This window comes from Danio rerio, chromosome 23 (genome assembly GCF_052040795.2).
Source record: "Danio rerio strain M-AB ecotype USA chromosome 23, GRCz13ab, whole genome shotgun sequence".
Taxonomy (NCBI): domain Eukaryota; kingdom Metazoa; phylum Chordata; class Actinopteri; order Cypriniformes; family Danionidae; genus Danio; species Danio rerio.
The window spans coordinates 16,563,185-16,577,671 of record NC_141043.1 but is presented as its reverse complement, the minus strand read 5'-3'; the positions used below and the strand labels follow the sequence as shown (position 1 = coordinate 16,577,671).

Here is a 14,487-nt window from a genome sequence, read left to right as displayed (position 1 = left end):
TGGGAATTGTAGTTTCCGGTACCTCCCGTTCGCTTCATTCGCCTGAGCAAATTTTCTCAGAAGACCTATAGTTTTACCGAGTCATGCGACTACGGTAATATCGAAAAAAATTAATATTGCGGTATGACGGTATTTACAATACCGTTACATCCCTAATAATTTTCCATATCTGCAATGCCTGTATTTTGGCATTTTTTTGCAGTCCACTTAGAATCCAACATGGAATCAATGTTTTTTTATTGGCATTGATTGTTTTGAAATTCAAATGGCATAAACATGCCTGTGTTTTAATTTCTTTAATAAATATGGCTGTCAAGCCAGGATCTTGATGGTTTATTGTATTTATATGTTGTTTACATGAAGAAATCTGTGTTACAAGTTTTTGTGCAACAAAAATTCTATTAAACAGTTATATTTTGAATTTAAATAGTTTTTGTGTTGCGTTTACATTAATTTTACATTTGAATAGCCAAAATTACAAGTTGCAGTATTTTAAATGTGATTAATCGTGATTAATTTTTTTGAAAAGGTGCGATTAATTAGTTAATTTTTTTAATCGATTGACAGCACTAATATATATATATATATATATATATATATATATATATATATATATATATATATATATATATATATATATAAATTAATTTAATGAACCAATGTTAATGAAGTATTTTAGGTTACTGTAGATCCAAGAGGACATTGTTAACAATGCCCACTTATATAAAAAGTCTACTGTTTTATTATTAAACTAATGTCTGGCAGAATCTGTATGCAGGCGTACTAACCTTCTCAACTTAACAGCTGTCTGTGTCTATGTACCTGTCTCTGTTTGTTTGTTTGTTTGTCTGTCTGTCTGTCTGCCTGTCTGTAAACACCTAAGACAAAATGTGGAGCTCTTCATTAAGTTCACCCTGTGGTCTTTATCAGAGTGCTGTTCTCTCTCTCTCTCTCTCTCTCTCTCTCTCTCTCTCTCTCTCTCTCTCTCTCTCTCTCTCTCTCTCTCTCTCTCTCTCTCACTCTCTCTCTCAATTCAATAATTGCTTTATTGGCATGACAAATGTTACAAATGTATTGCTAAGGCAGTTATAAAGTTTACATAAAAAGTAACATACATATATAATAAAAAACAGAACACAGTAAATAGGTGATATTTCTATATAATAATTAAATAAAATTTTAACAATTCATCATGTTATTCAAAATATCACATAAATATTCAATATACTATATTATTATTCAACATATCATATTATTCATACAAATCAACACAAATATAGATCAGAATAAACTGTACATTTAACAATCAACATTTTAGGATAAAACAGTAATAAAAACAATAATAATCAGTATATTTACAATGATTCATTTACAATTCTCTCTCTCTCTCTCTCTTTCTCTCTCCCTCTCCCTCTCCCTCTCTCCTCTCTCTTTCTGTCTGCCCTCAAGCTCTTCTACCTTTAGCTTCATTCAAACCTCCTGTTTCTCCATTTCTGTCCTGCTGCTGGTTGGCTGTTGTGCTGTCAAGTTGTCTTGGTAACCGAGCCTTTTTGTTGCAATATGTTCTTGGATTAAAAGCAAAAATACAACAAGTGGCCATGTCAGAAGGAATTATATTGCAGCTAGTTGCAGTACTTATGACATTAATTCAACTTAGAGGTTATGACATTAATTCAACTTGGAAGTTATTTACTTTACATTTAGAGTTCATTTGGCAGACACTTTTTATTTAAATGTCTTAATTTAGGACAATAGATGTAATCGAAGTAAAATAACAAAACAAAAGTATCAATATAATGATATTATTCTCAGTCTAATACGGCAAAGTTATGCCCAAATTATAAAACTGAAATATTTTGTTAACTAACATGTCATAAAATAGTGAAAAAATAACTCTTGTAAATGAATATTTTAATTTACTTTAGGTAATAGGATTATGGTTTACCAAAAAACCTGAAACAAATAATAAAACTGCATGTTATGGATGTCATGTAAAAAACAACAACTAATGTTTAGAGAAATCTGAAGGAGTTTTAGTGCTTAAAGAACAAGAGTGCAAGCTTAAGCTGAGAAACTGTGACCTCTGGTCCTTCAGGTGGCACTGCATCAAAAATCGTCAATCATCTATAGGGGATATCAGCACATGGGCTCAGGACTACTTTGGCAAACCTTTTTCAAGGGCCACAGTACGCGGTTACGTTCAAAAATTTCACTTAAAACTGTACAGTGCCAAAAGGAAGCCCTATGTTAACAGTGTCCAGAAGCGCAAATAAAAGCATCTGAGATGGACCATTACACAGTAGAAGCGTGTACTGTAGTTTGATGATCAATATTTCAGGCATTTTTTTCTCTTAACTAAATTGGCATAAAATAGTGTCAAATTAAGCATATTAATAATGTATTTTATTTAAAAGACATTTTATTTCAAGTAGTTGGGAAGGAAAGAAAATAATTTACTAAAATGATAATCAAACAAAATTAACATAAAACTGTTTGGACATGTAAAATAATACATTGAAAAATAACTCTTGCAAATAAATAAGTAATATGATTATGATTACTAAATAAGTAAATAGAATAAATAAAACTGCATTTATTATTTATTATATAACTGTTAATTATGTCTTGTAACAAAACTAAAACTACTGAAAATTCTATGTCAAAATTAGTAGAATTTCTCTAGAAAAAATGCAAAACAGTAAATATAAAAATCAAAGCTAATTTAAAGTATTGATTCAAAACGTACACAATTGATTCTTGATGCTAAAATAACACTGACATACTTGTATATTAAAAATATAGTTTAGTTTGTGAGTACATTGAATTGAAGGTGGCAGAATAACAAAAAAAGAAGAAAATTTATTCATTCATTCATTTTCTTGTCAGCTTAGTAATCCCTTCCAGCCGCAACCTATCTCTGGGAAACATCCACACACACACACACTACGGACAATTTAGCCTACCCAATTCACCTGTACCACATGTCTTTGGACTGTGGGGGAAATCTGAGCACCCGGAGGAAGCCCACACGAATGCAGGGAGAACATGCAAACTCCACACAGAAAAAAAAAAAAAAAAGAAAATAGCCAAAAAAAAAATATTAGTGGTTTAACGGATCATAAATTTCATGGTTCATATCACATTATGTTTTTTTAGTCACAGATCGGACCATTTTTCGGATCAGCCTAAAAGGGGAGGAGACAAGTTTAATTTGCTTTCCATTTATAACAAAAACAAGACACTCGGCTTTAACAAACAGAACCTGTTGTTTTATTAAAAATAAAATGAAGAAATATTCAGATGAAAAAAAATTAAATAGTTTAATATTCAGAACTGTGTAAAATTCACTGTTAATACTACTGTTGCTGATAAAGCTAAATGTAGAAATCTAACATTTTAATTTGTACAACCCATATTTGCTTTTAGTCTCATTTTAAATAAATGATTTAGTTATTCACTCAAAACTTCTTGTTTCATTGCTAGATGTGTCGTTTTTGAAGACTTATTCAGTGGCTTATTTTTGATGGCTGGTTGTCGCCACCTTTTGGTTAAATAATGTAGTTGCTTCCTACAATTTTCATTTTTTTAATGTCGTTAAATGGGTATGATGGTGATTTTAATCTTTACCTTAAACATCAGTGGTTTTATCTAAACTATAAATGGTTCTCCCAGTACTTCTGTGTTATTGGACTGTTTGTAACTAAAACAACTAAAGACTGAATATCTTAGGATTAGTAAATGTATGCAAATCACCATTTTTTATAATTTGTTGTGTGGGTGTTGAGATCCTGATCTTTTAATGATTAATCGGGCAGCTTACCTAAATGCATTAATGCAGGCTAAACAAATACAGTGGTGACAGAAAACACCTCAGAAACCTACCCCATCTTGAATAACCCACCACAACTTCTCCTGTCATCATTAGATTTTACAGGAAAGCCTAAATGCTTTCATACATGTGATTTGAATGGCACGAGAGTCGATCTTTCTGTAATCGTTAGAAATTAAGGATTAATCTACAAGTAAAAAAAATTTAAATATCCGTATGTCATGAGTGTTTCGAACCTTGATCAACCCTGATCCGTTACACACCTTGCAAATATATATATATATATATATATATATATATATATATGTGTGTGTGTGTGTGTGTGTGTGTGTGTGTGTGTGTGTGTGTGTGTGTGTATATATATATATATATATATATATATATATGTGTGTGTGTATATATATATATATATATATATATATATGTGTGTGTGTGTGTGTGTGTGTGTGTGTGTGTGTGTGTATATATATATATATATATATATATATATATATATATATATATATATATATATATATATATACATACATACAGGGCTTGACATTAACTTTTTTGATCACCAGACACAGTGGCTAGTAGATTTACATTACTAGCCACTCGCCACACTCTTGTTGGCAAAATATATTTTGCTTAAATTTGACTTTGACTTGATTTAGATACCACATGCCTTCTCATTCATTTAACATCTTGTGTGTATTGTGTATTACCTTGCTCAGTGTGCATGAGCAAATGGGTTGTATCACAATGCAATCAGTTTTTGTTTCACATCTTTTCAGGGCTCAAAATTAAGGATTTACCAAATTTATCTCTGACCAAACTAAAAGTCCCAAATCAACAGTTAACTACACATAAACGGGGAGTAATCTCCCAGTAAAGCAATGTTATTGTAAAAAAAAAACATATTAACAAGAATAACTGTAAGCAAAAGAAAGCAGGTGAAACATACCATGCACGGTTAATGTTAGGCCTGTTAATAATCTCTTCTGAGAATAATTCAAATGAAAGCAGTGACCGCTGCTGCTTACAAAAGAATATGTGTATTTTTTTTAAAACCTTGAGCTCTTGAACGCAGCAGGACTGAGGGTGCACAATCATCGCTCTTTGTCCAGTCTATTTCAAAGGGAACTAATCGCACCCGTTGCGCTTCCTCTAGGCACGATAACTTTGCGCAAGTAAACAGGAGCGTGCGCTTTTTAACAGTCCTGCGCATCACATCAGCTGTTAGCGCGAGTGATCATGCTCTCATTCTGTATTCACCATTCTTCTGCTCGCGTGAAAAGTTATTTTTGTCAGTCATGCTGCTTCTCGATTTTAATATCACATTTGCATTAATATTGGGCCATGCTTGTTGTCGAACCCTGCCTTTTAAGAAAACTACAATTTAAAAATTATTTCCAACCAGCCAAGTGGCCAAGGACTTTTTAAATAATTTGGAAGAAATTGCTTTTCAAAATAGTCAAATAGAAAATATTTTATTTAAACTTTATTTTAGTCCTAATAACATTCCACAGCTTTTAGTTATCTGCCCCAATTTTATGAACACAAGTAAACTAACAAGCTAGAAACCATTGGCACTTTTAGCAACAGTGAGAAAATAGAAACATAAAAGGGCAAAGCAATCAGTTTACTTTGTTTTTGTTGTTTTTTTTTCAGATAGGACTGTCAAATAGAAACTAGGTGCCAGCCAACTGATGGCACATTGCAACGGCCATTTCCACTGGCACTGAAGACTACTTTGATTATTATAAAAAAAAAAAGTGATAACGTTTTTGTCATGACGTGCTGCTCTTGTCTTGTCCAGTGCAGACACGGCACCACTGTAGAAACACCTGCTTCTGAAGACTGTTTGAATGGTACATCAAGAGATCAGACAGCAGTCACCCAACGTAAGATGTCATGGAGAGCAAGTGTGTATGTGTATGCACACTCAAACACAACCGCCTAGTCTATTTTTAACCCTGCAGTCTTCAGTGGGTTATGCTGTGGTTGTCTTCAGGTGTCAGCTGTAGCATGATTTCTAGATCTTCTGCTTAAGATATCGAAATCCGAGACATTACCTGTGTCTGTTGACATTAGCTAGCAGAGATGGTTTTTGGGTTTAATGGATAGTTCACCCAAAAATCAAAGTTAGCACAATATTTACTCGCACTCAAGTGGTTCCAGCAGGGTTCCAATGGGTCATAGAATGTCTGGATTATTAATGAAAGTTCAGGGAAATTCTTTGTCATTGAATTTCATGGAGTTTTGTCTGTGATTTTAAAGTGCATGAAATCAAAATGTACGATTATTGAATTTTTTTATTTTACCACATTGTTATTCTTTAAGCGAATCATTTATTTATGCAAGTTAATCTACTGATTTAAAAAAAAAGAGTTTGTCTTGGTAATCTATAGTCAAAGTCTGACCATTTGCATCTGCATTTGGAGTGGTAGTCCTTCTGTTGATTTGGTTTCCATAGCAACTGTATATCAATAACATTAACCACGCCCCTCTTAAGGAGCCTTTACACCAAATGCAAAAGAACATTAAGTGTGGGTGATTTACATGTTAAGTCTATGCAAAGACGTCAGCGCCAATGGTGGAATGGTTAGTGCGTCAAAAACATGGCACTCTGGTGTTCACTGCGAACCGAGTTTGATTCCTGCTAAGGCTGGCCAATATGGCAAAAATGCAATCTCGATAATTATTTTACATTATTACATTATTACATTACATTATTGACAATAACTGTGTATATTTCAATATAAGTTGTTAATGCTTCCAGATTTAAAAGAGTACCCCAGCTATGACTGAAGCCACAGAAATTAGAGAGTCCATTAAATATTTAATATATAAACATATTTTTCAGCCAAAAAATTTTCAGTGGGCGAAAATCTAGACCTTATCGTTGTTATTTACATACATTTTATAGTGATTTGAAATAGTATTGTTTATCGGCCCAGCCCTAATTGCTGTCTCGAGGTCCTATGCCAATTATTCCCTTCTTTCTGCTCCCTATGCTTTCTTGTCCACACTCGCTACTGTCCTATAAATTAAAGTAAAAAAAAAAAACAGAAAAAAAAAAAATAGTCTATTCACGTGCACATTATGCGTGTCAAATGCCCGGTAAATGCCTTGAATTTGACACCGGCTGTTACACTGACAAAGTTAGCCGATCAGGTGCTTCTAGTAGCGGCCATCATCCAGTCAGGAGCTTACTAGCGGCTGTCATATAGGCTTTTTTGATAGATTTGATGAACCCAGATGGCGCTGAACAAGTCCACATCAGTTTTTTTTAACCTTCCTTAGCACAAAGCACAGCTACAGTACCATCTCAACAAAATACATGTCAGCCTTTTTGGCGAATTTGAGTGAATTTTATACTTATTAGGCGAGTAAACTTAAAATGTTTAAGCATGTAATTATGCATGAGTATCGTGATTTACTCACACAAGACACGTCCATTGTGAACACCGTTAGTTTGCTATGAGGGAATGATATGCAAAAAAAGCCCCACTCCCTACTCAACATACCGTTTCATTTTGAACAACCTTTTCAGGCACATGCGCACGCATCGACCAGCAGCGAAAAGCTTGGCGTTTGTTTTAGTCGGTCTAAGTTTGTTTTTATGTACATCTTTTAAAATGTATGTGTTTGTGGCTGAATAAATTGTAGTCTTTTATAAGGTACTTTGTATGTGTGTATGTGGGTATGTATATGTGAGGTTTAATTGTATCAAATGCCAAACTTTGCTGCAAAAAGAATCCCACCTCAAGTACATCAACATACTAAAAAGTCTCTGGTTTACACAGGCAGATTTTAGATTTTTTTCTGTATTTTTGTTATTTATTTATCATAATCTTTAACATGTTTTGCCTATTGTTTTGGTTAGTCTATTTTTTGTGCCAATTTAATCCTTCCGCACAACCGGCAATCAAATATATTAAAAACCCTATTATGAAAACAACATTAAGCAGCAAAACAAGTTGTTTTGTCAAAATTAATAGAAGTCAATGAGACCAGAAGTAGCGACACATTTCAGTTACAATGTTTATTATGTGAAAAATAAGGTGGATAGGTCATAAAGACTCAACTTTTTAGTCAATAAAATCAAGAAAAAGTTTAAAATCTTGGGAACTGGTGAGATCTAAAGTCTAAGGGGGGAAGTGACTATAGAAGTCAGTGGTATCCAACATTTTTCAAAATATCTTCTAGCTTTTGTGTCCAACAAAAGAAACTCAAACAGATCTGGAACAAGTGGTTGTGAGTGAATGTTTATTTTCAGGTGAATCTCATTCTGCGGATTTGAATCGAAACAACGTTGGTCTCCTCCAGCGCAGATAAGAGCAGCTTTTGGTGAAATGCAGGCAGGTTTATTGAGAGCACTAAAACGTCACGCTGTTAGTGGAATGAGATTAAAGCCAGGCCTGCTGCTCTTCTGTCCTTAGGAGTCCTTGAGTGGTACTGTTCGCCTCTCACCTCAGTCTTTTGGTGACAACCTCATCCTGTTTGTGTGTTCTTGTAGCTGAGGTGTCCATTTTATCCGAAGCGGCAGTTTTCTTTTGTAAATCTTTGACGTATAATGCTGTGGTTGTTGTGGTGAAGTGCAACAACAAGCAGTATGAAACATTTGAGGCCGGATGAAACCTAAACCACTGTGAATTAAAAGAGGATATCTAAATCTGACACCGGCCATTTGTTTGTTGGTTTGTTTGTTAGGGAACTGGTTAAATGTAGCCACTAAACTTGTGACTGTTTTAGAAAGGCTTTTCAGTCCTTAAGTTATTTTTTGGCTTTGCTTTCAGCTTCAGAAAGTAAGACCGCCACTGAAAATTAATAAGCTTATGTGGAAAACTTGAGGATTTGTCTTTGAATACAAAATCATGATCCATACAGTTTTCTTTTAGATTCAGTAATGCAGTTAGCATTAGTGGAAAATATGTTAGACAATATGTTTTGATGGCGCTAGACGGTGATGATTCTGTGAGTACAGATTGTGATTGCATATACTAGGTAATTGAATATAGTGTTTCCCAACCCTGTTCCTGGAGGAACATCAACAGTACATATTTTGGACTGTTTGTACCTTATCTGACCCATTCATTTCAGGTTTTGGGGTCTCTTCTAATGTTCTGATGAGTTGATTTAGGTGTGTTTGATTAGGAAGAGGTTTAAAATGTGTACTGTTGGTGTGCCTTTAGGAACAGGGTTGGGAAACACTGATCTAATAAACTGATACACTAAAATTAAAAATCAAGTAGTGGAAAAACATGGTTCAAATGACTTTATATTGGATTCATCTTTTAATTTCTCCTTTATTTTATGTCTTTGTTTGTTGTCACTTTTATATATAGAACTTTATGGAGTAGACATAATCTCTCTCAAAGCAGCTTTGTGGTAGCAAACAAATTAAAATGAAATGAATTTCCTCAAATGTGGAAAATAAAGTGTTTTCTTTTTCAGCTCAGATTAGTTCAGCTTTTGTTCAGTTCAATAACTCAGTTCATCAGTTATGAAATAAGTTTAGCTCAGCTATAAAGAGATTCAAAGACAACAACAGTGTCAACTCGAGTTTCCTGCAGTGTAATGTAGCTGTTGGTGTGAATGTGAAAGGTTTGCAAATTTTAAAGAACACAGTGCAAAGTATTTCCTATAGGAATTGAATTGAACTACTAAAAGGATTACTTAAGTATAGTAAAATGCTTGCCTAATGCCTGCCTCTTATAAGACCAACTACAAACAACATCTTCTTAGAGCCATCCTCAATCGCTTTAGTTGGCTTGTGTTGTCAACATCATGTTGACAAGCATTTTTCGATTTTCAGAATGCAGTCTCACCTCAGTTCTTAACTTTTTGATTCAGTGACTGATTGAATTTGTATATGAGCTCATGATTTCTGTTCATCTCCAGTGACAATTAGGTTTAGAGGTGGGGTTTGGGCATGCCTCCTTTTAAAATGTGTACATTTTTGTAATGTTTAAATCATGAATTTTTCACAAAATAGTTGCTTTTTCTTGTAATATCAGGCTGGCTTCTATTGCAAGGTTCACAAAAAGTCCTCATACAATCACTGAAGCTGCGAAAATATTTGACTTGAGTTGTATCCTCACTTTGTTGTTTACAATGTGATAATTTGTGAATGCATAGAATCAGTCACTGAGTCACTGAGCACTTGCTTTAAAACAAAACTCAAACTGTTCATTAATTGATTTAATTGTGTTTTTTTGTTCCTTCATCTTGAAATTGTAGTGCTCTATTTTTTGCAACAATTCCTTGTAAACTTTACACCTCAATTAACATACACATTTTAATGCTATATAACATCTCCAGATGGACCACAAGCTAAGAAAAACAACTGAGAAATGCTTACATCAAGTAAAACTTGTGGTGGAGGTTCTGTTCGATCATCAAATTATTTCAGCGTTTCATTATTAGATTTGAATTAATGAGGATAAAAAACTATCTAAGGAATCTTAGCTGTCCTACACTGTATAAAATCATAAACTACTGAGAAAACCTCCAGAAATATGAAATATGGTGAGGGGTGTTTGAGTGGACACCCAGAAAGGAGGGATTAAGGGGGAAAAAACTGAGGGTCATCAAACTGATTGTGACCACTGAGCTGATGCTCTACTCAATATAAAGTAAAGAGAAAAATTAGGATGTTTTTGACTTTGGAGACCTCAAAAATAAAAAGAGTTTTAGTAGCTTAATAATTGTACTTTTATGGGTGTTTTAAACTTAAGTTACATCCTAGTTGTACTTTGATATTGTACTATTGGAAATATGGTTTCGAAAGAAGAGATGGAGATGTTTGTGTCTTGATCTCTTCACTGTTGGACTATTATAATGTTTAGTAAACTTGTCTAAACAAAACATCTATGAAGCCATTACAAGTTGTGCAGAAAGCTTCTGCAAGGCTGTTGACTAACACAAGTTGCACATTACTCCTGTGCTTTAGTTTCAAAACTCCCCATCAGTTTTAGAGTTCATTTAAAGCTCTGCAGGGTCAGGCTCGCCTTTAAATCCAATAACTTTTATTTGCACACTCTTATTGATCGTTTTCATGTCATTACACCATTAGGCAGGCAAAACATTACTCTCCTGCTGACCGCCAAGTCATGGGCTGAATTGTATAAGATATTAAGATATTGTAATATGCAGTAAGATAATGTGTTAATAAATTACGTGAGACAAGCCTGGGCTGTGCATCTACAGAATTTCAAAAATGAGCCATTTATGGATTTGTGCTGAATGGCAGCATCATTGGCCCATAACAACAAGCCCCGTAGCCAGCCTGGTGAAAGGGGATGTTCTTTTATTCTCATTTATACAATTATTCTTATTTTCCATTTAACCAGGAAAGTAAGTATTTATACTTTAAACAGGGGCAGCATGGTGGCACAGTGTTTAGCACAATCGCCTCACAGCAAAAAGGTCGCTGCTTCGAGCTCTGGCTGGGTCAGTTGGCATTTCTGTGTGGAGTTTGCATGATCTGCTCGTGTTGGCGTGGGTTTTCTCCAGGTGCTCCGGTTTCCCCCACAGGTTCAAAAACATGCGCTATAGGTGAATTGTGTAAGCTAAAATTGTCCGTAGTGTATGTTTTTGTGTATGATTGTGTATGGATGTTTCCCAGTGATGGGTTGCAGCTGAAAGGGCATCCAACATATGCTGGATAAGTTGGCGGTTCATTCCGCTGTGGCGACCCCAGATTAATAAAGGGACTATGCCTTTATTATGCCATTATTAAAAAAAAAAAAAAAGTTTGATAGTTTAAATAGCTCCTACATTTTAGTGACATTTTTAGCACCATTGTCGGGTGGTCATAACCACAGTTTTTGATGTACCAAAACATTTCCTAAAGATTTAGAATGAAGGTATATGAAAAGAAGACTTTTTTCTACGTATTATTTTTTATCAAAAGGCTAAGTAGCCTATTGTCATTTATTAAGCAAATAACAAACCAGCTAGAACATTCAACTTTCCTAATAATAAAAAATATACCTGATGACGATAATACTGCTAATAATGTAGAGCTTTCCATTTTTCCAAGCATCTCTTATAAAAAAAAAAAAGTATGTTTGAAAATTAATTGATAACAGCAGTAGCCTAATTAGTATTCAAATTAACTTTTATAAGCCTAAAAATTTACTTTTGGTGCTTAACACTTTTTTTTATTGGTAATTTTTTTCTTTCAAGATTAAGATCCAAGATTTAGAATAAAAGTTATTTCTAATTTTTTTTTCTCTATTTAAAACAATACAGTAGGTCAATAATTTTTACAATTTATGATGGCATATCAGTAAAAAGGAGACAAATTAGCTCATGTAGGGAGCAATTGTGGACCTTTGTCAGTGGGGTGCAGTGAACACCCCACCCCCTGGCTACAGGCCTGCAATCTATGGTACATATAACTATCAGTAGCTATGTTTCCACTCAAAAATGTGAATTAATTAAAGGTGTGCGAATAAAGCAGCGTTTCTAAAAGTGATCAAAATCTTCACTTCCTGATTATCTGGCACCAAATATTAACAGTGAAAACTAAATTTGCTTCCGTTTGAGAAGCTGCGTGAAGGTCCTTTAGCCATTCCCAGAATGCATCTTGAGACAAAACGGTTACTGTGCCTTCTGTGATGTAACTTAATGGCTCTGGAGCTTTCTCCCTCTAGCATTGAAAACTCTGGCCTCAGTTGAACATTAAAAAATAAAAATAAAAACATACAAAGACTTCATTTTTGCATGAGCTTTTAATTAACAGTATGTGAGCTGTTTTTATATTTTGGTGCTATATATACTTCGATTGTAACCTGTTTTGATTTATGTTTTCTTTTACTTTAAAGCACTTTGTGACGACTTGTCTGTGAAAGGCGCTATATAAATACTATATAAATACAATTTACTTGCATTTCTTCCGCATAGAGCGATAGGAGGCCATTCCTACATTTGACTATTTAGCATTCCTCTTTGGTAATTCACTCATCATCTTCTAATTGGTTGCAGGAGCATGACATCGAGACTCCTCGCGGTGTCCTTCATGTGACTTTGAGAGGGACCCCTAAAGGCAACCGGCCAGTCATTCTCACCTATCATGACATCGGACTCAACCGTAAGTTGTCTCGTATATTTTTTAAAATTTCTCTTTAAGTGGCACACTGTATAATTTTCAGAGCTCATCTAACAGAGGCAGGTGGTCTAAATCAGTGTTTTACTCCTGTTCCTGAAATCACACTAACCTGGGTCAAAACTTTCCAATTATTTATAGTAGGTGAAAAAATGTATGAATTATCTATGTCCTAGTATTCATACAACCATAGACCAGAAGAGCCTAGATGACCTGTTTCTTTTGCCAAGATTCTGATGTTTACATCCAAAATAAACTTTAATATCCCATAAGCCCTTAGGAGAGGAGTTGGCTGTAGATCACATGAGAGTGCCAAAATGACATGCAAATGAGCAATGAGTGCGTGTTCATTCAATCTCGAGGAAATTCCTCAAAAATGTCTATGAAGCAAATGCTCATTTTTTTCTTATGGTGATTTATGTGATTTGTTCTTTTCAATACAGATAAGTCCTGTTTTAACACACTCTTTAACTTCGAGGACATGCAGGAAATCACCCAGCACTTTGCTGTGGTCCATGTTGATGCTCCAGGCCAGCAGGAATCTGCCCCTCCTTTCCCCACCGGGTAAGACACAAAAATACAGACGAATCACTTTGTTCATGTCTCAAAACATAGTGAGATGCCTACTTACACTTTTGAGCATCATTTCTTTATTCTTATTAGTCAATTTGACATTGATATCTAAAACTTCTGTAATTTACAACCAAACCTAATTGTGTACAACCAGTGTGTGAGCATAATCTGTAGGGGTGTCAAAATTAATCGTTTCCTCGGTGCACCACGATGCAGACGCGGACAATTCGGTATCGGTTTAGTAATAATCATAACCGCTTATTACTGACGTCATTTACCTCATATGCGATCTGTTGCGAGGGAGGCAAGTAACACTGATAAACTGTGCACAATTTCACTGTGTGTGTTTGCTGGATCAGTCTTTCACTGACATTAACAGCAAAGTTTCACGGAGATCGAGAAAATGAAAATACCCCATTTCTCTTTCTCTTTCACACACACACACACACACACACACACACACACACACACACACACACACACACACACACACTGTGGCCCATTTGACCTGCTGGTGTGGCTTTTCTTCTCCTCTCGGCTGTTTTACAGCATTACCTCTGGATACAGAAACGAGCGCGTGTCTGCAGAGTTTTTTCCACCATGTCTATCATGCATCAGCTGTGAGATTGCCCCTGCCGCTTATTAGTATCACTCAACTGTGAAGAGCGCAGCGCGCAAGAGCCAATCGCAACCGTTTTTGTTGAGGGTGTGACCAATCAAAGGGGTGTAAGAGAACTAGACAAGGATCAGAAAGTGAGCTGGATATTTATATTTGTTTATATTATTTGCTAAATGCTTGTGCTGTTTAAAGGTACAGTTTAAATATCTGACTGTATTAAATGACAAAATTGTATTACAAATAGTATATAAATATAAATGTATTCATACATTTTAATACAAGAACTGCTGCTGTGAAGAAAATATAAAACTGTGTATGAAAAGCACCGTCAATGCACCGTGATACACCGAAATATCGAATTGAACC

At 34.7% G+C, this 14,487-nt stretch overlaps 1 protein-coding gene across 9 annotated transcripts in view; it reads left to right on the top strand.

The window, feature by feature from the left end:
• The window catches only part of ndrg3b (ndrg family member 3b), a 158,586-nt gene that overhangs the window by 111,049 nt on the left and 33,050 nt on the right, over positions 1-14,487 (top strand). For all 9 annotated transcript variants that reach the window (XM_087305245.1, XM_087305246.1, XM_087305243.1 and 6 more), the window contains 2 exon segments: positions 12,809-12,914; positions 13,373-13,493. In XM_087305245.1, the coding sequence (XP_087161371.1) occupies positions 12,809-12,914; positions 13,373-13,493 (227 nt within the window).